The sequence below is a fragment of the Taeniopygia guttata genome, chromosome Z (genome assembly GCF_048771995.1).
Source record: "Taeniopygia guttata chromosome Z, bTaeGut7.mat, whole genome shotgun sequence".
In the NCBI taxonomy this organism is placed as follows: Eukaryota; Metazoa; Chordata; class Aves; order Passeriformes; family Estrildidae; genus Taeniopygia; species Taeniopygia guttata.
The window spans coordinates 67,385,817-67,412,491 of record NC_133063.1 but is presented as its reverse complement, the minus strand read 5'-3'; the positions used below and the strand labels follow the sequence as shown (position 1 = coordinate 67,412,491).

The 26,675-nt window shown below is 38.8% G+C and overlaps 1 protein-coding gene across 4 annotated transcripts in view; it reads right to left on the bottom strand.

Annotated features, from left to right (window-relative positions):
• Window positions 1-50: 50 nt before the first annotated feature.
• Window positions 51-26,675, bottom strand: part of ZNF366 (zinc finger protein 366) — a 36,322-nt gene continuing 9,697 nt past the window's right edge. For 3 of the 4 annotated variants that reach the window (XM_072921859.1, XM_004177172.6, XM_072921858.1), the window contains 6 exons: window positions 21,561-21,630; window positions 18,184-18,309; window positions 15,725-17,053; window positions 13,670-13,861; window positions 7,861-8,035; window positions 51-5,939 (listed from right to left, as the gene is read on the bottom strand). In XM_072921859.1, the coding sequence (XP_072777960.1) occupies window positions 5,404-5,939; window positions 7,861-8,035; window positions 13,670-13,861; window positions 15,725-17,053; window positions 18,184-18,204 (2,253 nt within the window). In that variant the 5' untranslated portion in view covers window positions 18,205-18,309; window positions 21,561-21,630 and the 3' untranslated portion in view covers window positions 51-5,403. The remainder of the gene's footprint in view (window positions 5,940-7,860; window positions 8,036-13,669; window positions 13,862-15,724; window positions 17,054-18,183; window positions 18,310-21,560; window positions 21,631-26,675) is intronic. The other variant, XM_072921860.1, reaches the window with a different exon arrangement.

Genomic DNA, 26,675 nt, shown 5'->3' with positions numbered 1-26,675 from the left:
ACCAAGAATGCCAAGAACTCCATATCCATTTCAATACAAAGTACAGCAGCTTCTCCAGTAGATATTTATTTGCTTAAATTAACATAATACATCATACATGCTTTTGCTATTGAGATAGAAAGCCAGAAACTAAAGATTCACATATATTTGGTTCACTTCATGAGCTGTGGCTTTAAATAGGAACTCAATGTTCTACATGAAATAAATATGCAACACATTATTTGCAAAATCTGTTAGGAGTACAAAATGTTAGCTCTGTTACATCTTGTTCAGCTAAGCAGACATGACATTTTCAAAACTGTTAATAATTATTAAAACTTCTAGGAATAATAAATATGATACTTATATTACTTCTTAACTGTACACTCAAAACAGCAGAGTTCAGCAGCACCATATGAAAAGAGAAATCAAAGAATAGGGAGTAGACAAACACAGAGCTGTAAAAAGGTGGCTGCAGTAGCATTATTTGGTCTTCCTTACTACTTGTTTTACAGGAAACAGCACAGGATAAACTTTAATTATGGTATTATCACAAAGTATTTTACCCTTTGAGCTTCTGAACACAGAGCACCTGTCTTTGCTGTCACAAAATGAAGGCTGTCTGGCAGTCAGGAAAACTCAGTTTCACAAGGCTGAATCGTTGTGGCCAGACAGAAAACACCTTGCTCCAAGGTCATGTACAACTTCTCTTTCTCTGTAAATTTTCACCCTTAAACTTTACTAGCCCTACTCTGTGTTCCTAAGTATCTTGCAGAACTCTCCCTGCTACTCTTAACATCAGAAAAGCCCCTAACTTAACAAACCACATGCCTTCACTTGCCCAGATTCTTTGTGTCAGGGTAAATTTATCTTTTCCTCAACTTGACTTCTGAAAGCATCTCAGCTGTGCAAGTTTGTAGCCACTCTTATTTGCCGTAATGCTCTCCAAAAGGATGAAAGAAGGCGGAATAAACAATGCGAGGAAATGGTATAGATGTGCTTTTATATAGAGGTGGTGGAGACTGGGCTTTAGTTTCATGCGTCCCCATAAACTGAAAACCCAAATAACAGTGAATAATAATAAGATAAAGGCTTTTTTTTCCCCCCCCCCACAACATAGCTAGAAGACAATAGATAAACTCACATTAGGAATGAGAAAAAGAAGAAAATATATCCCCCAATGTCCAGGACACAGGCAATGTCTCTATTGGACTTCTGAGCCTCTACACAAGGCAAAATAAGGAAGCTAATCCCTTGAAAATTACAAATGGGAAATAGCTTCATTATGAGAGCAACTTTCTATAAAGCATTTTCAAAGCTATTAAAAAGCAAAGGCTGTTACTGTCTGTTCCCGCAGCAGTGCCAATGTAAATAGTGTGAAAATAACTTATGTTTGAAAAGCAAGGTGCTTCACAATGAAGGCTGTTATTTCACTTTGAATTAGTCCCTTGAGGCCTCTTTGTAACAAGTGTCTTAGACCTATCTACATTATGTTCTACAGTAGCGAGGACTGTCATCTCGTAACAGCTTTGCTTGGGTCACATGGCAATGTCTTCTTACCTCAGTAATAATTCTGTTAGTGATAATTTACAGGTTTAAAATAGGTCTTTACTATTCTAATATGAATTAGACTTGCGAGTTTGAGAATTAACTTAGTATGACTTTGTGTCTGGGCATAATCTCAAAGTCTCATTGTGAAGAAATATTCTGCTTTCTAGTAAAATACAATGAAAAGAGTTCACATTATGGATTACTTGCAAATAGTATTGCCTTTCTGGGGCTTTTTTCCAGCTGTCTGTATGTGCTGTCCAGTACTTCTTCTCCAATATTAATTGCACCTGTAGAAGTGGGTAAACTGACTGCAGTGACTGTGGTTGAAGGAGTTTGGATTAACCATTTCAACAACCCAGAACTGTCTGCAGTAATTTCCTTTCCTAAGGACACATCTGGCACATTCTCTTACAAGGTCAGTAGGGAAATTCCAGACTGTATGCTTCCCGTAAACATAGTTTTTGCAGTTGCAGAATCACATAATCAGAGAAGCATTTAGGTAAGAAAAGACTTATAATGTCATGAAGTCCAAGCTTTGACCAATCACCACTGGTCAACCAGACTAAGTGCTACATCCAATTATTTTTTGAACAACTCCAGGGATGTCTGACTCGTTGCCTTTCTCTGGAGCTGCTCCAGCACCTCAATATCTTTCTTGGAGTGAAAGGCCCAAAACTGAGCACAGGATTTGAGGTGCAGACTCACCAGTGCTGAGTACAGGGGGCAATCCCTGCCCTGCTCCTGCTGGCCACGCTGTTGCTGGCACAGGCCAGGTGCCATTGGCCCTCTTGGCCCCCTGGGCACTGCTGGCTCATGTTCAGCTGCTGTCACCAGCACCCCCAGGGCCTTTTCCTGTGGGCAGCTCTGCAGCCACTCTGCCCCAGCCTGTGGCACTGCCTGGGGCTGCTGTGACCCAAGGGCAGGACCAGCCCTGGCCTTGTTGTACCTCACACCACTGGCCTTGGCCATGATCCAGCCTGTGCAGATCCCTCTGCAGAGCCTTCCTGCCCTCCAGCAGATCAGCACTCCCACCCAGCTTGGTGTCATCTGCAAAGTGACTGAAGAGGCTCCCCACCCCCTCATGCAGATGGCTAATAAAGATATTAAACAAGGCTGGGCCCAGTACTGACTCTTGGGGAACACCACTGGTGACTGTCTGCTGTTAACTCCATTAATCTCAATTCTCTGGGCCTGGCCATACAGCCACATTTCTACCCAAGTGAAGAGTTCATCCGCCCAAGCCTTGAGCTGCCAGCTTTTCAAGGAGAATGCCATGAGAGATAGTATCAAAGACTTTGCTGAAGCCCAGATGGAATACATCCTTTGATATTAGTGCTGGGAGCTAAACTCGGCTGAAAACATCTCCTTTGCTCCATTTGTCTGGACTGCAATTGATATGTAACATTTTTGTTTCTTTCTTGGTAAGGATTGTCTGTCCCATAGCACACTCCAATTAATAAACAAGACTTTGCAATGGAAGTACTTTCCTGCTTTACACATCACAGGAGTGAAAGACTTCCTAAATTCCACTCACCTGCATGATTGCCATTCTAGAAATTGTGAAGAGATTCCCAAATCCTTGCTTGTTCTTCTTATCATGTGAAATAATATATCTGGAAAGGTGGAGTGGGGTGATATTGAACCATGCACATCTGGAAACTACATCACCAAGAGGGAGACAATTCTAAGAGTTAGCAACTCCAAGCTCTTGGCTGTATACATGCTCAAATGGGAGCTTTTGTCTGGCAGAGACAAGCTAGTGCCAAGAAGTTAACTGAAGGAATTGCTCCCATTTCTAAGGGACCATTTACTAGACCATGCTGAATTTCTACCTGATCTTTTCCCCTACAGTCTAAGAAATAATACAGTTACACTCATTATTCTAAAAAATTCCTAACTTTTTTACTTGATCACAATGTCTTCCTTGAAAGAAAGATGGCTCCTTTTTCAGTAGGCATCACCTTACAGCTAAAGCAAGGAAGAGGAATGTTTACGATAGAGCAGTTAATCCCTGAAGAAACATGACCATGTACCTCTAAAATACACCTCAAAGACTTTTTAAATTCTGAAGTGATCTACCTTCCAGTTCAATTTGGCATAACATTTTTACTTTAAAAAACATGCACATCAGACATTGAATTAATTTAGAAGAGTCACCTGGACGTTACTCTTTCTTATATCAACAGCTTTTTCTGCATGAATTTCTGCATATGTTATGCCGTGTTTGAGCCTTGAAAAAGGAAAACACTGCCTGTAGCCTTGGACTACACAAACCCAGTTTTATATGAGGAATAAGGACTTTGCCCTGTGAATGCTGCCTAACTGGTAGGCATGAGAATCATTAATTTGAGAGGTGTGTGTTTTCTTGTAGAAAGCTGCAGCTATATGACTTGCCTCAGCAAGACATAAAAGTAGATAACTATATTTAATTATAACTCCCTATATAGAGAGCATGATTGCACTGCATTTCAAATCAAGAACTTGGCAGGTAAGTGTAGAAGGTAGTAATATTTGGAAGAGATGTACCAAATATAAGGATTTTAACCTTTCGATCTGGGATGTCCAAAGGACATAGGACAGATTTTATGATTAATTAGATTTTTATTTCCATGTAAGCAATAGGATGATGCAGGGCTGCTTTTCATCTTTCTTGAAGATACAGGAACTAATATGCTGTTCAAAGTACTCATGCAATTAATGAAAAGTTTAATGGAATATGCTTTTCCCATGTTTGTTATAAACTTTTAACTGTATGGGAATCAAAGAATGAAAAGCTGAGTATGACTCCATAAAAACCGCATGGGTGAAATTTGTCTGAAAGGCCTGCAGCTTACTGCTCAAGAAATGTTTAATAAGAGAAGTTTTCTGACTTTAATAAGAGGAAGGTTTTCCTCTGTGAGGTACTGCTTGTTCTATAAGGGTGATTTTTACCTTCTGAAAAAAAAATTTACCAGATCAGTGTATTCCAAAATTATCCTTACTAGTCATGATAAACTGAAGAGATAAATGACAAAGCTGCATTATTTTTTCAATTAAATGACTCATACTGTGTTATGTGTAACTATGGCAAGACTGTGAATGCTGCATGCTGATGCTGCCCAGTACATGTATTGGTCTAGGCAGGCAGTAGAACAAAATGCCAACACAATCTATGCAATTTCACTTCAAGAATTTCTGAATACTCCTGTACTGGCTGAAACACAGCAAAGCATGAACATTCCTTGTGCCAGAGAACTAGCTTTTGTAATAAATTCCAGTCTCTTCAAAGCCTTACAGAACTGTCCTTTACTGTCTCCCAAGACATTAGTTTTTTTTATTATTTTGTTTCACATTTCTCATTGTAAGTGGTTGCACTAAGAGTCACTTCAGTAAATCAAATTATTTGGACTGTGTTAGTTCTGAATGTTGACAGCATTTTCATGCATGCCATATTTAATAGTACTCTGGCTTATAATGTAAAATATTTTGTATTTTCAGATATTTTTGAGGCATATGATTAGAAGTGTTCATATATATTTAGTCAGATAATAAATCAGATGCTAAAGTATGTTGCTTTCTGCTAAGTAGAAAATTGAATGTAAGTATCTATCCCCACATAATAGGAAGTAAACTTCTGTACCCAACCCATTGTCTGTTATACATTAAATGGATAAATATAAAAGTGTTATTTTTCAATATCTATTGCATTTCTTGGTGACCTCAAGCTGCTTTATTCTTGCAATTACCCTAAATTAATTTTTTACCCTAAATTATTTTTAATAATTTGGCTTATTTATTTCTAAATACTACTACAGACTTCCAGGCTTTAGTAGCTTACAATTCATGTTAAAATCTATCTGGTTACCATTTTCCAGCTGTTTCAAAATGTCCATTTTAAATGCCTATAAGCATTGTTTGCTTTTCCATTTTTCTTTCCAGCAATTCTTTCAAACTCTTGTTCCTGTGCTTGAAATACAAGTAATCAGAGAGAGAGTGACCAAGTCTGGCCTTTTCAAAGGATCTAAAGCTGAGATGTTCTTTGTTGTTTGCAAGCTCTCCCTCTCCACATCTCTCCTCTTTGTCTGAATTTCCTATTCTCTTCCCCAGTCCTCCCTCACTTAACACCTCTTCCTTCTCAGTGCAGTAGGACTCTCTGAAGTCCTTCATCATGCACTCAGGTTTGCCAGAGAGGTCTTGAGCCATGTACAGCTTGCTGTCATCATGATGGTATGTGGCAGGGCTGTATCGCTTTGCCTCATAGCAGCTGTCTTCCTCTTCTTCCTGGCATGAGCTTCCCTTGGCACTCTCACCATCAGAATGAAATGAGATTCCCTTCCCTTGGCTTTTCTGGGAAAGATCAAATGGCTCTTCCTGTTCCAAGCTTCTCAAGACATTTGTCTGGGACAGAGCAATCCTTCCTCTTCCAAAACCTTGTAGTGATTTGAGGGGAGGAGAAAAGGAAAAAATTATATATAGGAAATTTTACTACATGCTACATGGCTAAAAAACAAAATCTGATGTGTCTTTGTATTTAATTTTTTACCTTTGTCTTCCATCCAGCTATCTCCAAGTACTTCACTGTTTACATTTCATGGCATCTCCTTCGAGATGCTGCAAAAAGAAGTGCTATTGTATACACTTCACAGCCAGGTTAGGACACACAAAACATTGTTTTATACAGCCAAACTCTGGATGAAGCAGCTGGGAAGAAAAATGAAATGGTCTGGCCTTTTGTAAACTGAATTTTGCCAATGAACCTACTCTCTTCCTCCTTTCTAGTCTTTTTCTAAAATAAAACTTGGATCTAAAGCATCACAGACCATAATCTAAGTCCCATATTTTGTATCTTATGTTTCAGAAGAGTGGAAGAGACTAAAAACATGGGAATGTATTTGTTTTATAGACACCGTGGTTCAAAGTTAATACTTTAAAAATGAAAAGACAACAGCCACAGCAGTCTGTGACTCTCCTTAATTTTCCCCCTTTCATCCACTGAGAAACAATCAACTGAAAAGCTCTGTGCACTAGACAGTGCTTCAGCTTGAGGAAATCATTATTTAAAAATGGCAATTTTGAGCAGTATATATGAATATGCATCTAATCCTGGATTTGGTTTGTCTTAGTATTTGTCAGTGTCTTCTCTCTTGCTGGAAATACAAATTATCCAAGAGGCATCTGTGGACTCAAATATGCTCTGAATGTCATCAGGATATATTTTAAAAATTCAGATACTGCAGGCAGAGGCCAGCTTCATTAAAGACTAGTGACAACACAAGATGAGGATTTCACCCAGTAGCAAATAGCTATGAAAGTCGCTATTTTACCTGCTTTCGTTTTCCTTGTTTTTTATTCTCCTCTCGATAATTGAATCCAGTTTCTGAAGGATCTATGCAGATGTTATTTTGCAGCAAGGCATATTTGTTAAAAGGATTCATAAACAGGCATCAGGCCTCACAAATTTTCTCATATCTGATAAGCCTCAAGAGCCACAGAATCTCTGTACAATGAAAAGCTCTTAGGCAATCTCCAACTATGAGCGATTGTCTAACAAGCATGATGCTATAGGTTTACAGAAAAATACTTATTTAATTAGCCATTAGGATCTTCATAAACTTTACACCAGATATCATTAGGGTAAGTGTTTTACACATGTGCTAAGCTACCCTAAAGTTTGAATATATGAGGAATGCCAAGAAATCATTCCCAGTAAAGAATTATTTATCTGCAAAATCTTAAAAAATGTTTCCTGGGTTCCCAAGCCCTCAAAAAATTCTCCCCAATTCCCCCACTTCTTTTGACAGCATTGATCTATTTACACTCATGAGGATGACTTCAGGAAGTATATGTGGTAGGTGACAGACAGGAAATGTGTTGCAGGATGCCCTCAGTAGTCAAAAATCCATATACTGTGAGACTTATACTTTGAGGAATATCCCCTCCTGTTCATGTGCTTCCTTGTAAATGGGATCTTGAACCCATGGCCCTCATGTGACACCAGCTATGCCAATACAGTGTAGAATGAACAAGGCTCCTGGATGTAGACCCATTGAGGATTCCATCCCCATTCCAGACTGTAATCCAATAAGCTGTGAAAAAGGACAATAAGTGTTCCAGATATTCTTTTTCTGTCAATTTAGGATTAATTCATTATTTATTTGGGTCATGTGACACTTCCATGTAATGCTATAGTAATCTAGCTAATAATAACTTCACGGGCTTACGAGATTCTACCTCTTGTAATAGCATTGTATCCATGGCACAAGTTTGTGAATCTGTAATACGAAGCCCATTTGTTTTTACTGATACGCATATTCAGATCTAACAGAGAATAATCTTGCTGAAAATTATTACCTTGAGAGTGAAATCCTCTTTCCATGACCCCATGCTTGACTTTCATATGCCTGGTTAGGTTCCCCTTCAAGGTGAATTTGCTGGGACAGTAGAGGCACTTAAATGGCTTACTATCTGAGTGCAAGTGCATGTGTCCCATTAAATTGTGCATTCTGTTAAACTCCTTTCCACACAGCTGCAAAAACAATAAAAATGAAAGTTATTCATTTGAAGCAGTATTTTCAAAGACAACATTTTTAAAGGAAAGAGGACCTACACTTCTCAACTTCAACTCTGGCAGTTTTTGGCTGCATTATGTTTTTCAAAGTTCCATTAAAAATCCTACAGGCAAAAACATATGGTTGAGGATCTAAGGCACTATGAAATGCCGACATTTTTAAATGCTGGTGACCAGCGCACATTGCCCAGGACTCCTCAAAAGCAGTCAATTTGTTGTAAGGAGGGGAAAGACTTAAGGGAGTAATCTGGAAGACTCTTAACATGAATGAGATTCAAAGTAAAAGTTTCTGCCCTGGTGAACCATTCCATTTGTAGTTTATACATCTAGCCTTTAATCAACTACAAAGTCAGGCCGGAATAGAATTATAAAACAAAACCAATTAGGGGTTTCTGTGAAACAGTCAGCAGATTATTACTTCTTTTTAAATTGAATTTTGCATAAAGCTAGAAAAAACAATTCCTTGTTTTTCTGTATTTCTTGCTCACTCGTTTTTTCCCTGATTCTTTCATAATTTGTTTATCAACTCCTATGTTTTGGTGTCTCTGGTGAGCTGCAATTTAAACAGTCATGAGGCTGCAAGAATGACTCAGCTATCCCTGAAGCATGTTCCTGCCAGCTCAAGCCATTGATCGTGCAATTTTTCCTTTGATGGAACAATAAGGGTGGGTTTTATTCATTGTTGTTTATTTAGATGAGTCCTTTTGTAGTCTGGACTCTTATGTATCCTTAAGACATGAGAGTTTGACATCACTATTACAGGCATCCAGTCTTACTTGTCTTCTGGTCTTTCCTTATCAGGATTTATACTTTTATTCACATTCAAGTGGCTATTTCCATCCTCTGCAAACTTCTGTGTTTGCATTCTACTTTTTTTTTCCTGGCTTGTTTATCATTGGATTTTATTTTTTTAAAATTATTCTTATTACTATATGAACCAGAGTCACCATTACTGAAACTGAAACCTTCATCTAGCAGGGTAACCATCTGGCAGACAATTAATAAATAGAAATTACTAAGACTCCACCACGTTTTTTTTTTGTAGAACATGAATTCAAATTTGACTTATTTGGGTATTACAGAAAAACTGATACAGAAGTTGTAGATATACATTCAGAAAGTCATCACCTGGAATATCTGAATGAAATGTAGATAGTGAAAGGATCCTTGGGAAAAAAGTACTGTGTGCTTGGTGTTTTAAGCCCTCTCTTGAGGGAAAATTGAATCAGTTCATGAATACGAAAATTAGCAGGACTACTGTTTTAAAATAAAAACTAGAGCTAAGTACTGCAAAAAGAAAGAGTCTGAAAACATCCACTTGCTTTTCAAAAAATTATTTTCTTCAGCTTCATATGCACCATTTGTGTTTTTCTGTCTGTGATTTTACTAAAATGAAAACTCCAGCAAATAAATTTAGCAGCAAAGGTTAGATAAGACATTTGGTGGAAAAAAAGAATAGCCACTGAAAGTGAATAATTAATTTTTAAAACTACGATAGCTGTTTTCAAGGGTCATCCATCCACTGAGGAAAGAGCACGGTCTTCTTTATGTTCAAACAAAGTTAATATGCAGGATTATTTACACTTAGGGAAATGATGGAACCACATAATACCTCAGAAAGTGCTGGGAGAAAACACTCTCATCTACTGAGACTACTAATGAGCACAGAAAATTTGCAAAGAGTAACAGCAGCTGATTGTAGCTTGACAGCCGCTGGAACAATCTGTGACATGTCAATATTACTCTTGCTACAAGAATGTCGACAATAGTATCTGTCTAACGCCTCTTTGCTGAAGGCTTCTGGTTATCTGCTCATATTGTGGCTGACATATGTTATCATCAGCACTTGCTTTCCTATAGCTAAGTCTTCTCTGAACTGGTAACCAAGGAAAATCATGTTGGGTAGATGAGTGGCTTCAGCACTGCATGCAAACACTTATCTTTATAAGGTCCTGAGTATTAAAATTTATCGAGGAGAAGCATTTAGTTGCTTTCTGTCAAGGCAATATTTGTTTCTCTTTCTTCATACTGAAAAGACATGGACTTGCTAAAGGATAGCTCTTTACAGCACAGAAGTTCTGTATCTGAATAAAGTTGATGGGTTTTCCATTTCCCAGAGTCAGGCACATCTTCGAGATATGTCACATGTTCTTGTCCTGAAATCTCCTCTGGGGACATGAGGAAATGGTACTAGAGTGCAGAGGTGTGGCAGGAAAATTAAAGAAATGCAGATAGGAAAATTGTTTTTCAGAATATGGGTCTCAGTGGCATAATCTCTGTTCTACTGGACATTTCAAAAAGGCACAAGACATCTTTCAAATGAATATCTATGATCCCGAGGTAAAAGGAAGTAGATTTCTCACTCGTATGCTGGAAGACTGCAATTAAAATCTAGCTGGAGTACACAGCTAATGCTCAATGAAGAGCTTGAGCCTGCAGATCAAACTAGAAGATTGTAGAAGATTTTCTTTCTCTCTGACATGACAGCTTGTGAGAAGAGAGTGAAAGATGACCCTGAGACAGTTGCATGGGAGGAGATCCAGCAGAACCCAGTGCACCATAGCACTGAGGGAGAAGAGAAGTTTATGCAAGAAGACTTTGGATAGCAGAAACAACGTGGTTTACTTGTGAATTTCTGTTAGGCTGTCTAACAAAATAATGTTAGACAAAATGTTTAGAAAAAATAAAATTAAAATCTTGAAGAGAACACCTGAGCTGCAAGTCTGCTGAACAGACTTAGTTGCACTGGCTGATGAAATGGACTTCAGTATAGTTTGCTAGAATACTCTACATTAGTTCAACCCTAGATTTTTTCCTCCTAAGCCAGAACATGAAGTATTGCCCTTTTAGATTTGTCACCGGTTTTGTTTCTTCTAAAAGTACTTCTCTCACACATTTTCTTTGATTTTGACTCCTGTTTTTAAAAAACACATTTTTAGATGGGGGGGGAAAGTGGTGTTCAAAGCAACTGTTGCAGATATTTGTCTGGGCTGAAGAAAATTCTATTGCATCCTTTATTGGAGGTCTGAAACATTGATTACTTCAGCACTAAAAGCAACAGTAGATTTCATGGAACCTTTCCCTAAAAATCCAAATTAGTACTGCTGCACCTGTTGTTAGAATACCTTCATAATTTTTCAGTTTTTTTCCTAAAACAGAAATAAACAAGGCAACATGGCCTTATGCCTTTAAATGCTACAGACAAGTTCACTCTTCAGCAGAAAATCAGAGATCCAGGCTGCAGCTGGGTGAGGAAACAGAAGGGACAACTATTTGCTACTCCCTCACTTCTGATAGTATGTGCTTAGCTGTGATTAGACACATAGGAAAACTCATGTTTTCTTTTGCTATGAGAAAAAGGTAAAGAAAACCATTGCATGTGGTGAAGTATAAAGGCTACTGCTGTGCTCTCTTTCCCCTGCATTCTTCTTCTTCTTCTTTTTTTTTCTTCATAAGAAGGGTGTTCCTTTCCTCAAAGAAAGAAGGAGAGGGAGAATGACTGTAAACTGTCCAAAAGGACCGTGAGAAAACAGGAAGCTTTGAAAAGTACAAGAGAAAGCAAGATGAAATCTATTTGCAGGCGGTTCCCCAGGGACATGTGAGCCATTGTTAAGCAGGCTGTTCATACAGCTATATCCTTCCTTCTGCTGAGGAGGAGCTTGGTGCCAAAAGGCTGCTATCTGGTCATTGCCTTAACCCTCCAAGTACCAGCCAGAAATATTTGTTTCCAAGAGCCTTCGGGAGCTCTGTCAGAGAGGTAGTGTTAGGACGTTCCTAATACAAAAAGCAATTCCTGAATCTGCCTCTGCTTATTGTTGCAATCTTCACTGTCAGGGCACTGATGTTGATTCATACTCCTTCAGACATATGAGAAACAGATTCACTATGCTTACTTGTTTCTTCCCTCTTTGGAACACTGGGTGGGGACAGAAAAGTAAAAAAATAAGAAAAACAGGTGTTCCTGTAGAGCTTTTGTTACTGTCTGGAAAACATAATGGTGATACTCCATTTCCTAGTTCCAACTATTGCCCTCTCCAAGTTTCAATAGTCTGTCATCATCAAACACTGAGCTGAACACAACCTTCCAGCTATTCTGCACGTACCCAAAAAGTCATGTGGATCCACATACTGCACACACAAAATCTGATCCAAAATTTGAGATTAGTTTCTGAAGTTTGAGGAATCAGAGAAGGACTTCAACCAAATGGGAATTACAAGGCAGGTTTGCAGATGCTCTCAAAGAATGAAAACCTCCAGCAGACCTGACTTGTTACACCCTAAGAACTACAGTAAAAGAAATTCTTTTATCAATATAGAGTAATGTAAGCACTACTTTCATAAGACATAAATTAAAATAAAACAAAATACTAAAGTTGGAAGAGGACTAGTTTTTTTTTGCTGCTAGTTTTTCAGAGTAAGATGTTTTGAAGTTAAAAAAGAAAAATTATGAAGTCGGAAAGATGCCTTTTGACATTTTCTTAATAAAATTAGCACTGAATATCATGTATTCCTATGACATTTTGAAATTGTACATTTTTTCAAGACAAAATAATTCCATTTAAAATTATTATCCATCTCTGCTTCTTCATGAGAAATTCCTTTTAAGAGAATATTCAATACCATAGGGATGTAGGATGAAAACATTCTAGAAATTACTTCCAAACCAGTCTTTATGTATGCATAAATTGGGTGATATGCTCCATTCTGTATTTGCAGCCATCTTAGAACAAATTAAAGTGGGAAAAAAATCTACAGCCTTTGACTTCACAGAGTATGACTACAGTAATGAATCAGACAGGCAGCAAAAGAACTTAAGTAGCATCCAATACTGATTAAGAATACAGAGATTAATAATTCATAAAAAATATATTAGAAACAAATAGGGTAAATAAAGACTTAAAGGTTTATGGGGAGGGAGGAGAAATAAGGATGGAAAGGGAATGCCTGCCTCCAGTGCTGGGGGGAACTGGCAAACTGGAATTTGCATAGGATTGTAGAAAGGCCAGGTGCTCTCAGGAGCTGGTTTGTTAGCATATTGATATCCTTCCTTGAATTGCAGTAATTATACACAACCCATTCAAATCCCTCATGTAGTTTTATTTTGCTGTGGCTTTTTCTGACTCCTTTGTTGAACTGTTGCACAGCATCACTGCGTGAAGTTGTGGCTGCTGCTTTTTCATGATCTTCTGCAGGGTGCATGACTTGATTTCTGCTTTTTGTCAGTGTTTCAAGCTATTAAGCACTTAGAACTTGTTTGTATCATTGTACCAAGAAAATGTCAGATATGTTTATTGTCCTCAAATGTCTGTGGCACTTAAACAATCACAGGGCAAATAAAACCCAAAACTATGTGAGGATGAATGATCCTGAAGGTAAATGGAGTAAATCACAGGTATCTATCTCCTTTATTTTGTGCTACATAAGCAGAACCTGGATAAAGAAAGAAAATCAGACTGGTTTATGTTAATTTTTGAATGCAAGTGCAGTATGTGTTAGCAAGTTTTGTTTCTCTAATTCTACCATATTATAAGAAAATAATAATATCAGAGAAATATACTTTAGGTTAATACCTCTACCACCAAATACACTTACCTTGCATTTAAAGGGTTTGACATCAGAGTGAACAATCATGTGGGCCTTCAGAGTCTGCTTTTGCACAAAGCTCTTGAAACACAAATGGCATTGATAGGCTCTGATATTGGTGTGGATCAGGACATGTCTCTTCATGTTGGCCAGCAGAGTAAATTCCCGGCCACAAATTCCACATTTGTGCTCTTTCACACCCTGAAAGAAAAGAAAAATTCTGTAGATGGAAAATATTCTAGGCAATTTAATTGTCACTACAGGAACTTATGAATTATTCATTCTACATTAGCAAAGCTGATAATAAATTATTTCACTTTTAACATTTTCAAGGTATTCTGACAAATTCTTGCAAGCTTCTGACAAGCTGAGAAGTAAAACAAAACGTAAGCTTAATGAAATAATGAAGTCTGTTTTCAAATAAATCAGACATAGTCAGTGTCAGAGCTTCCCTCTCCTGCTCTGCTGCTTAAGTAAAATATTGATTATGCATCTTACATTTATTGCAGAGAAAAAAACCTGCTTATTCTTGATGGGATTTTCAGTAACCATTATGGAATGATTTCATTTTATATGAGGTTTATAGAACATTTCTATTCCTTTTCATGCTATCCACTCAATTTACTACTGCATAATTCAATATTCTTACTCACATCCACGAGGTCTATCAGCTTCTCAAAGAGTGATTTAGACACTATGAAAATCAAAGAATTTGCTACTAAAAGGCTTAAGAGTTTAACTTGCTGATGGTAATAAGAATTATTAGTGAGGTTCTGAGAACAATTACTCCTTCCACAGGCCTTCTTTAAAAAGATACGAAATGACTGTCAGTGGTTTTCACAGTTAATCACAAAGCTAAAACTGAACATCACCAGCAGTTTCAAGTGTCTGTTCATCTCATATGAGGCTGCATTTAGTCAGCTAAGTAGTATAAATTATATTCACAGTGAATCCGCCTTTGTCTGTGGACAAACAAGCAGAAGCTCTCTATGGGCTCAGGGGTATTTCATTTCCTGTGACAAAAAAAAACTACCAAGTCTTCAATTAGTGGAATCTTGCATGGTTAATCCGAAGACCAGGGAATCTCCAGAAAGAACAGAAATTATAAACATGAAGCAGAAGAAAAAGCAAATGTGAAAGTAGAGGTTGTCCAGTTTTCAAAGAATATGTGACTATAAGACTCAAGCAGTGTAGCTTTCTGTATTTCTAATATTTTTCATATAAAAGCCAAAATTCAAATGTAAAGGAAAGATATCCAAATCTGGAAGCAAACTTTTTTAAAGTGAAAGATTTTAACTTGTCTTTTATTTTTGTAAAAGTGGATAGTCAATTTCAGAGCTTCTTGAATGGAACAATTGCATTTTTCCTATTTTTGAAAGCAGTCTTTTCAGAAAAGCTCCAAAGCTTTCTCGTACCCTAAGCTGACCCTGCTGTCACCACGGTCGGCAGAGGCAAAACTGCCACTTGGTATAAATTGGCTGTTATTGTAATCCTGCCTGTCCATTTCTATTAACTGGCATTCTGGATAACATATGTACAAAGGGGAATTTTTCATAGGGTTCTTTTGTTTTTTAAATGTCTTGCTATAATGATTCTTCAAAATCTGATGAGTAATAACATACTTTTTTTTTTTTTTTTTTTTGCTACAGTCCACTACAAGCCCACTCACTTCCTAATTAAGGGAACAAAGTATCAGAACTGGCTTTCAGTAAAAAAATCTTTTAAAATTAAGGGATTGGGGAGTGGTTATACAGCTCTGCAAAATTTTAAAGAAGGTCATTCCAAAAAAAAACCCCAAGAAACAGAGAGATATGAATCCAGATTGGGGAAGTGATACAGGGGGTTTAATTTAATTCCTGCTTGTAACAAAGTTGGGTTTGAGTGTACTTTCTGAAGGCTGACAAAGACATCTGGTTGATACAACTGCCAGCAATGCTGGAGTTTCTGCATAAGCCTCTGCTGCTGGCAAGAGACCACGTTTCTGAGGAGGTACCTACCTATATGTATCTTTCATGGCCTGTAACCCTCGTACTAGCTTCAGATGCAAGGTGAGAGCTGGCTTACCTTGTGAGTCAGAGAGTGCTGCTTCAGGTGGTGGGGCTGCACAAACTCCATGCCGCATTCAGTGCAGATGTATGGGCGGATGTCTTTGTGCTTCATCATGTGGTTTTGCAGCTGACTTGGGTACTGGAAGGTCTTATCACACTCAGTGCAATTGTACTGTATAGGGCCACGGTGGGTGGTTAGGTGTCTCTTCAGCTGTGCCAGAGTTGGAAAGTCCAGACCACACTCCACACAAATGTTCTCTCGTCCACTCTCATGCTTAGACTCATGTGCTTTCAGCTCACTGGGGTAGGCAAAACCCCTGCCACAGATCCTGCAGTTGTAAGGTTTGATGTCACTGTGTTGCATCATGTGTCTCTTAAGGTGACTGGTTTGAGTGAAAGCCTTGTGGCATACGTGGCACTTATGTGGCCGAGTGCCCTGGTGTGTCAACATATGCGTGTGCAAGTGACTCAGCTGCTTGAAAAGCTTGCCACACCGGGTGCAAGCATGTGGCTTAATGCCACTGTGACCCAAGATATGGGTGACCAAATTGTACTTGGATGTATAGGACTTCTCACACATGGGACATTGCCAGCGTTTCTGCTCACCCCCCACATCAACATAGTAGCTATCATCTATCTGAAGGTTGACATCTACTCTTTCCACTTTCTGTTTGTTTTCACCACTTTCTCTTACTTCAGCCCTCCTGAAGGGTGGTTCTGGAGGTCTTTTCATTTGAAAAGGGCTCCTGAAATGGAAGTTTGGTGGTACAATGAAAGGAAACATTAAGCCAGGGTGGACTTTAGGATAATAAGGGTAAGGAGCCTGCATGAATGTTGGGCTACTGGGCCATGCCATGTTCGGCTTCACTGGTTCTTGCTTAATGGGCTTGGCTCCAAAATGCTCCAGAGTTCTGTAGAATTGAAAACCAAAGTTGCAGAGGTCAATCATCTGGGAACTGTACTTGGGCTGCGCAGGCTGTTGGAACACCAAGGGGAGACTGGAAGAGCCCATGTCATTGTGATCCGCAGGTCGATCTGGTGATGATGAGGAATCCTCAAGGGGGATGGGAGGAGGCATTTTTGTTGGCATGCTCTTGCGTTTACGAGACCCTCCTTCCAAGGACTCCTGGAATGTTTCCATGTTTTCAAGAGGAGGAGGATCATAGCAGAAATGTGAGAGGTGTGTTCTGAATTCTTCATCAAACTGAGTTGTTCTGTGTGGCTTTGTAATGGGGCTGAGTGGCTGCAGGCAGAGTGGGAAGGGAGAGCCTCTGCTATTGTCCACATTAAAACTTGTTTCTTCATTCTTCATCATACTCAGTTTTCTTCTCTGTGGTCCAAATTCCTTAAAATAAGCAAAAGAAACCCCAAATCTGTTTATTTCTTCATGTTCTTATGGATTTAACATTCTATCAACCATTTAATTGTTTTGAAGTTTGCTGGGTTCTTTAAATACATACAAGTAAGCATTTCTTAGGTCTATGTAGGATAAAGGCCTTTTAAAGCAGAATTAAATTGGTAAGTGAAAAGCAAAAAAGCTTTGGTCTTTCTGCAGCAGAGTTGACCCGCAAAACATTTTTACAACATAAACATCCTGTACTGTGACACACTACTTCACAGATGAATCAGTATGGCAATGTTTCTGCCTAATTTTATTCAGTCAGTCTGTTTGTGGGCAAAATTCTGTTCTTGGCTGCGCGTGAACAGACTTTAGAAATTGGCGGTGCATCTAAAGGATATGGCAATACAAACAATAATATGCCCATTTATTATGGTTATGACATGAAAAGCCAAAGCCAAAAAATGTTAAACTTCTGTGTATCATTAACATGTGCTGCTGTGAGAGAAAACAATGGCCAAGTAATCTAAGGACACTGTGTACCATCAGGTTTTGCGCCATGTTTCCTGGCTGCTTGCACTTTGTATTGTAATAAGAAGGCGGAGATTAATTTATTTTCTTTGTTTTAATCACAGAGATATTTGCCTGGCAGATCTCGGGGAAGAAAGACATTTGACAACTCTCCAAATTACACTCATTTAATAGGCTTTATCTAAGATTTTTTGTTTGTTTGTTTGTTTGTTTCTAAACAGGTGGGTAAAACCACCACTATAAACTAAATATAGAACTGATGTCAACAAAACCCCTGGGACTCCAGAGTAACTGGCACCTAAAAATGTTCTGAGTGTACCTGATGATACAAGGTGATGAGGCAGATTAATAATTTTCTCCTGGCAAAATTTTATGTTCCACTGATCATACCACTTCATCTGAACTTGTGGTTCATCTAAAATTTGGTTATAAATTTTGGTTAATCTTAAACAAGGCTGCTACCTTTTCCCTCATCCTTCTAGAGTCATAGAATCAGAAAACTTTCATTAGAAAAGACCTTTAAGATCATCAAGTCCAGCCATTAATTGTCAAATCCACCACAAAAACATGTCCCTAAGCACCACATCTGCACGTCTTTTAAATACCTCCAAGGATGATGACTCCATCACTCCTGTGGGCAGCCTGTTTCAGTTCTTGACCACCTTTTCTGTGAAGAGGTTTTTTCCCTGGAACAACTTGAGGCCATTTCCTCTTGTCTTGTCACTTGTTACCTGGGAGAAAAGACAAATACCCACCTGGTTACAACCTCCTTTCAGGCAGTTGTAGAGAATGATAATGTTACCCTGAAGCTCCTTTTCTCCAGCTCCCAGCTCCCTCAGCTACTTATTACAGGACTTGTAACCAGACCTTCCAACAGCTCCATTGCCTTTCTCTGGACATGCTCCAGCACCTCAGTGTCTTTCTTGGAGTGAAAGGCCCAAAACTGAGCACAGGATTTGAGGTGCAGCCTCACCAGTGCTGAGTACAGGGGCAATCCCTGCCCTGCTCCTGCTGGCCACGCTGTTGCTGGCACAGGCCAGGTGCCATTGGCCCTCTTGGCCCCCTGGGCACTGCTGGCTCATGCTCAGCTGCTGTCACCAGCACCCCCAGGGCCTTTTCCTGTGGGCAGCTCTGCAGCCACTCTGCCCCAGCCTGTGGCACTGCCTGGGGCTGCTGTGACCCAAGGGCAGGACCAGCCCTGGCCTTGTTGTACCTCACACCACTGGCCTTGGCCATGATCCAGCCTGTGCAGATCCCTCTGCAGAGCCTTCCTGCCCCCCAACAGATCAGCACTCCCACCCAGCTTGGAGTAATCCAGAAACTTAGCAAGGGTATGCTTGATCCCCACTTTCATCAATAAAGATATTAAACAGGGCTGGGCCCAGTACTGACCCCTTGATACACCACTGGTGGCCATCTGCCAGCTGGATGTAACTCCATTCACTACCAGTCTCTAAACCAGGGCATCCTGGCATTTTTTTGCATAGGAAACAGTGCACCCATGAAGCCATGAGCTGTCTGTTTCTCCAGGAGAGTGCTGTGGGAAATGGTGTGAGAAGCTTTGCTGAATTCCAGGAAGACAGAATACATAACTTTTCCTTCTTCCACTAAGCGAGTCATAAAAGGAGTTCCTGTTGGGGAAGTAGAACTTGCCTTTCACGAGCCCATGCTGGCTGAGCCTGATCCCCTGCTGAGATGTTTGGTACATGTTCTGAGATGGCACTTAGGATAAATTGATCCATAACCCTCCTTCCAACCCTGCTTGTAGGTGTGAGCCATATTTGCCAACCTCCAGTTAACTGGGACCTCCTCAGACATCCCGGAGTGCTCAGTGAGCACTTTCACCAGCTCCCTTGGTACCCTTGGGTGAATCCCACAGACTTGTGCATGTCAAAGTGTCCTAGCAGGTAGCTGACTATTTCCCCTTGGAATATGGGGGCTTCATTTGGTTCCCTGTCTCTGTTTTCCAGCTCAGGTGCCGGAGCACCCTGAGAACAGCTGGTCTTCCTACGTAAGATTGAAGCAAAGAAGGCACAAAGTACCTCAGCCTTTTCTTCACCATTTGACGCTAAGTTTCACTCCACATCCAACAAAGAATGAAGATTCTCCTTGGCCCCCTTTTTTATGTGATTGTATATATGGAAACATTTTGTCTTATTTTTTGTGGGAGTAGCTGGATTAAGTTTGAATTGAGCTTTGGCCCCTCCAGTTTTGTCTCTGCATAAATTCACAACATCCTTGTAGCCCTCCTGAGGGGTGCACTTACATGAATGTGTATGTTTGTGTGCATGTATCTAGCCAACCAGGCAAAGGTTAGGTTGGAAAACTAGACACATTTTCCCTCTATCATCTGTGACATGTTGATTCTATTTATAACATCATTCTTGGAAATGCTGGGAGCATGAAGGTGAGTGGAGCACTAAATAAATTCCTATTTCTATTTCAGGAAGCTCCATGCTGGATAAGCCTTATTCCAAAGATAGATGAAAGCACATCTCTGTGACTAGTTAAGCCATGGGCAAGAGAAGGCGTCTTAAAAAACTTTCTGCAAACAGACTATTTCCTTCTAATACTATAGATTCAGTAATTATCTTTGAGATAAAAGTGTGAAACTAAAGGCTCAGTGACAAAACTCTAAGACAAGAAAGTTTAGACAAAAGGAACAAACATCTCACAAAGAAGGAAGACTAACTGAAGGAAAAATTGAAGGATATCTAAACTTATGACTCAAAACCCACATTGGATAGAGGGAAAAGATAAAATAATTGCTTACAACTTGGACAAGTATCTCATAATTATACCACAGTATTACTTTCAGTCACTAGCACACTGACTGGAAATAGTGCACATATATATATATACACAATATCAATTCACGTAATTATGGAATATCCTCAGTGGCAAGGGACTCGCAGGGATCATCAAAGTCCAACTCCCGGCCCTGCATAGGAGACCCTCAAGCATTTCACCATACACCTGAGACAATCTGAGTTGTCCAAATGCTTCTTGAACTCTGTCAGGCTTGGTACTGCGACACTTCCCTTGGGAGTCTCTTCCAGGGCTGAACCACCATCTGTGTGAAGCATCTACTCTTGATATTCAAACCAAATGTCCCCTGACTCTTTTCAGGCTGTTTCCTCAATTCCTGCCACTGGTCACCGGAGTATAGAGATTGGTACCTGCCCTGCCTCTTCCCCTCAAGAGGAAGTTACAGACTGCAATGAGGCCTTCCCTCAGTCTCTTCTTCTCCAGGTTGAAAAGGACAAACAACCTCAGCTGCTCTCCATATGGCACCCCCTCCAGGCCCTTCCCCATCTTCGTTTATATCCTTCATATAACATGGTACTCAAAACTGGACACTGATGTCTCTGTGTATGCAAACATATATATGTACAATATATATATGTATGTTTCATCAGAGACAATTTCTACTGGGTATTTATCCTAATGTTTCCTTGTCACCCTAGCTCGCTAGTTAAAATAAGGAACAGTTAGATCTCAAAAACTCTTTGGGTACAAAGGTTTGGCTAATTAAAAAGGGAGAAGTGGAACAGAATCCCCCAAATGTAGAAAAATCTTCTTACCAAAAGAAAAAAAATGCTTTTATAAATCCTTTCTAGCAGAGTAAACTCACACAAATTTCAACATAATGCTTATAGATCAAAATCTTCCCTATAAAGTATGTGCCTCAAACATCCTCCAACTTTGTCTCATTTTTCCCCAGCAATAAGGGTACAAAATTCTTTAGAAAATGTATAGCAGTTGAGGACTCAGCTATGTTATTTACTGCTTTTGTTGGATTATTGAAATGCTGCCAAAAGTACACAGAAATGACAGTGAGTTGTTTCTATTTGCTCTCTTGTTTCTTGGCTGCTCCCTTCTTCCACACACAGTTTTGTGCAAAGTTTCACTTTTTCTGGAACACAGAGCTGTAGAACAACTTGAATTTACTAGAAAGAAACATTTTCCGTGGGCTACTAACCTTTCACTGCTTTCACTGAGCATATGGGCTTATTCCACTGGCCACAGCTACAGGCATCACAGGACCAGTCCTACAAGGGAAAGTGTTTATAGTCAGCAACCAGCACAATGAGAGATATGCTGTATAACCCAATACAAGAAGACTTAAAAGGAAAGGGAAAGTCTATACATAGGTCACCTTCCTGGGTTTTTTCCCCCCTGAAACCATCATGATATATACATTGATTATTTCTTCTTTCGTTCTTGTGGCAAAGCCTTGTTAATCTGAATGAAGGCATGATTTTAACTATGTCCAGAACTTAATTCTACAAAAAAAAAAAAAGAGTTCTGAGGCAACCATAGAAGAGGAAACAGGTTGGATCCCAGCACAAAACATACTTAGGCAACAATCCCTTGTTCTTTAAATAACTTCAGCAGAGAACATTAAAGTTTTAGTACAGGTCCACAGTACTCTTTTTCTACCTGGCCCAGGAACAGCAGATGTCATTTTAATACTCAGCACCAGGGAGTTTGAATTTAAATTATTTTAATATTTAGTTTTATTTACATGCTTTTCTATTCAAATATCACCTGGGGACCTTTTGTGCTTCCTATATAAGAACTTTAAACTTCTTTGTTTCTGCAGAATTTATTATTAAAAATGTAGTGCTATGTAGTGTGATTCTAAACATTGGATGGTCATTGAAAATTTTAGCTTTTATCAGTAATATATAAGCTACTAGGTTTTGAAAAGTTGGTTTGGAAGCTCCCTGAGACAGAAATTTCCATGCTGTATTGGTCCTTACACATAAGACCACCCACTAAACTGAGCACTCCAGAACTAAAGTCAGCTTCTGTAGAAAAGACAAGCACCCTCAAATTTTATTTCATTATGTAAATGGAAATACAGTATTTTGAAGAATAGAACTACAAATTAACTCTTACTGCCCTTTCAAAACAAGAAAACTTAGATTGAGTTGAGATAGTTACTGAGGAATTTCTGAAATAGAATATCTATGCAACAGCTAATATTCTTGTTAACTTCTATGAAAGAGGAAGTGAGTTTAATGTAGAATATAAATCACCATTTACTCTCTCATGTCCACTCATTTCTAAGACAAAGGATTGGAGAAAGTATGTAAATGATACTATTTACTCAATAAGGAAATACATTGTTACAGTCTCCAGTTAATATCCAGTACTGGAATCAACAGTAAATTTTCTTAAGAATTCAGTAGAATCAAGATTCTGCTTCCTGGACAAATGTATTTTTTGTCTAGAGACTAATAACATGTCCATAATTAGCCATAAAAATGTGAGGTTGTGAAGTTTCTCCAATTTAAACACTGACTACAACTGTTCTGATTTTTCTCCTGGGAAACACAATCATAAAGCCAGAAATAAGACAAGAAAGAGATATGACAAAGGTTAATGGGTCATTTTATTAGGAGTTTGCACTTTATATTTGCTCTTTCATAAGAAGATGAAACCCACAAAGTGGAGTAAGTCTAAAGGGGGCCAAATTGGCCAAACAGCTTCTGTTCTCTGGAAGAGATATTCCATGGTTAATTGAACATGTAGGACTATGGAAACCATGCCCTGTAAGAGCGCAATTCTGCTCTCCTTTTGAGGCCCAAAATATGGGCATCTATAAGCAAAGAATTAAAACTAACAACTCTTTCTTTTGGATGTGGTAAGGATTCCTGACAAATTTCACACTATTATATTTCCTGAGCTGAAGTTGAGCAGTTGGTGAGCTTCAGCTTTATTGAACAACCAGCCGGGGTTTTTTTCAATCACTGATCCTTGTCAGCTGTTATGATGGCAATAATTATCATTATCTTAATAGGTTTAATGAGCTCTCAGTCTGCTCTTCCAAATATGTTTTGGTTTTAAATGTATTCAGTTATACAGCTGTTGAATTAAGCAGCAAATTATTTACAGTTTTCTCTCATCTGCTATTTATGCAAAAAATGCATCTGTCTCAGGGTATGACTGAGGGATTTTATTATACTGAATGAATTTCAGCAGTGAAATGCTCCCTACTGAATCTAGACAGCTTTAATTTATTTGTCAGACTTTGAAAACGCCAAGAACACCTGTGCTAAGGTGAAAATGTCCATTACTAGTAACCAAGTACTTTCAGGTAGTACACATCTGATCCCCCCTTACAGTTTTCCCTTCTATTTGCCTTCAATGAAAGCATGAATTCTTCTAGGCAGAAGGTAATAAAACATGTCTATGCCCACATCAGAATTTCTCTAAAGTCAAACCTACCATCCTGTTCTTTAGGGAAGCCAGTGCAAGGTGTACTCTCCATCCATGTTCTCCAAGCATAAGTATCCTCATTTCAAGCAGAACATTTTGAAAAATTGACCCCATTAACACATATGGAGTATATGCTAATAAATTCAATTAAACTCTCAGTATATAAACTGTGCATATTGTGTGCATGCATAACTAAGTATGTATTACGACACTTAAATCAGCCTTCAAGTTTCTATGCTACAATATTTGAAGTTGACATAAAAGATTATTTATGTTTTAAATGAAAAGAGCTTTCCTTCTGCTATAATTTGCAGCTGGGAGAAGACAAAAATTTGGGCTACCATGTGAAATTTTGACTACCTTGTGAAAATAAATTTGGATTTGCAGGAAGTATCCAAAATCAATGAGTGCAGATGTTGATGAAGAGACACAAATATAGTGCATTTTTTTAGAAAAACAAACCTGAGCTGGGAATAATACTTACTGAGTTTAGTCAAATCCTTTTCAACGCCACTTTTACAAACACTTGTTTTTTCAGTCTCACATGCATTGAAGTGAGATATCAAAAGAAGTCCATGATTTAGCTATTAACTTAATTGTCTATGGAGATAAGGTTTCTTGCACCATGCCTTTTACAAGGGATATGTCTACTTAAATGGAGAGTGCTATCAAGATAAAGATACTGCCATAAATATTCTTCTCCCTTTTTTGGATTATCATCACTAATAGAACTGGAATTGGAAATAAGTAAGCAATTGTTCATTAACACGATCTGGAATGATTGAAAATGAGAAGTGGACCAGATCAGGTTTTTTCTTCCTACATTAGTATGATAGTATAAAGAAGATCACTGTCTTTTCACTTCTCCCTGGGAAACTACCTTCATCTGCTGGTAGTAGGCTTCAGGATAAAACTTCTTCTTTCCATCAACAAATGTGGGGTTTTTTTCTCAATGAATGTTTCATAAAATAAAACTGATAACCTTTAGAATTCTTCATAGGACATAATCAAACCTCACTAAGGCCTATGGGAAGACTTCCAATGGCATCTGAAGGCACTTTTTTTTAATAGGTTCTGTTGTCCAATGAGATAGGAACCCATTTATACCTCAAAAAAATGAAAAAAATACTTACATCTACAGAACATATGTCAGCAGGTGGCAACCTTTGCAGACAAGCTCAATAAAAATCAAAGGAAGTTAGCTGATTAAAAATCTGACAGCTTGACATGACACAGTAAACAGATACAACAAGCAATGAACTTTCAAGGACATCTCATTTATTAAATTATTTTTTCCCTTCATTTGCTATTTTGGTATCATCCTAGCTTCATGCTTGAAATTCAGTCTTTTTATATATTCCTACTGGTCTAAGGGCTTCCTATCCAGCATAGCTGCATTAATATTGTCTGGGAGGTGTCAGAAATATGAAGAAAAGGGTCTTCTCACAGGAAACTGTGCAGCAGAAATAGTCTCCCTGCATTGTCTTTCCTTCTCCTAAATTTTAATATTTTAACTTGCATATTTTTTTTTGTATATTAGTAGAGAAATGCAGAAGTTGAACATACCCATTTGACTACACTGTCTTTGAAATAATCTTGGATTTATGTGTAACTTGTATTTGTTTCATTGTTTTTATTCATTGTTAGTGAGCAAGACACAACAAGCACTTTCACAGGAGTATAGTCACTTTGTTATTCATTATAGTAGAGGAAAGGCCTTAAAATAGTATCAAAATTATACACATTCACTTTTCCATAACTTACAGATAATTTTTACTTTGATAATTACTGAAAGTATTAAACAAGAATTTCAGATTTCCTCTGCCGAAAGTCTGGAGCAGTCTCACCATGCAGCCTGCCAAAGCTGGCATACTGTTTGTGGCATCAGATGCATTTATAGGGTTTATGGCATAATTTGTGTTCCATGTTTGCATTGATAGACTTAAACCAAAAAAAGTTGATAGATAACTGTACTGAGGTAGCTGCAGATATATTTCTTCTCTCCAGTGTGAGTGCTTTGTTGTCAGTTTAGCAAAATGGTTTGCTACCCCTCTTGTTGCTTTTGTGTGTGCTCAGTCCTTATTCTAGGGACACCTTTGTCACCATTCTCTCTACTCTTCTGTCAGCTAACAAAGGAGTGGGTGAGAGTGACAGAGCAGTATGTCTAGGCTGCCCACAGACCATCTACCCCAGGGGTTTACTGGCAATGCCTCTAGGAGTACTAGCTCTGTGTACCTCTCTAGTCATTTCAGGTTATGAACCAAGTCATTTTTTAGTATAGTTTAGAGTGCTGGTTTGGATCTCTTCATTTTTGTATTCTGTCTGTTGTTCACTCCCTCTCTACTTCTGTATTTTGTTTGCTAAAATGATCAGCAACAGAGAGACAACCTGCATAATGAAATGAATGTAAAGTCAACAGACTCTGAAGTGTTACCTGTTTACACAAAATCACCCCAAACCACAGCTACACATGATGGGAGCCTACAAGGTACTGCAAATTATATGGTCTTAAAGTGTGTAAAGGGACCAAGAGTCTATGTGCTCAACTGAGCACCTGCATCTGCCTGATTTGCTGTTACTAACATGGAATTCAAAGCTGCTTTGGAATGCGAGGGAGAGGGAACAGCTGCTGGCTGGCAGACCTCTGGGTCTGCATATCCCCACCCCATCCCTGCCCACAGCAGGGTGGGCTATGGCCCAACATCTTGCCTTTCGCTGTTCCTCTGCAAAAACCTGCTAAGTGTAGCTTAGAGGAAGCAAAGCTTCTGGTAAGGCACAGGAGGATGTAAAACCAGGCATGTCAGCTCTGTCTAGCAGTGCAGCTAACCCAAGACACTGGTCTTGGGAAGAATACAAGAAACAGGAAGGC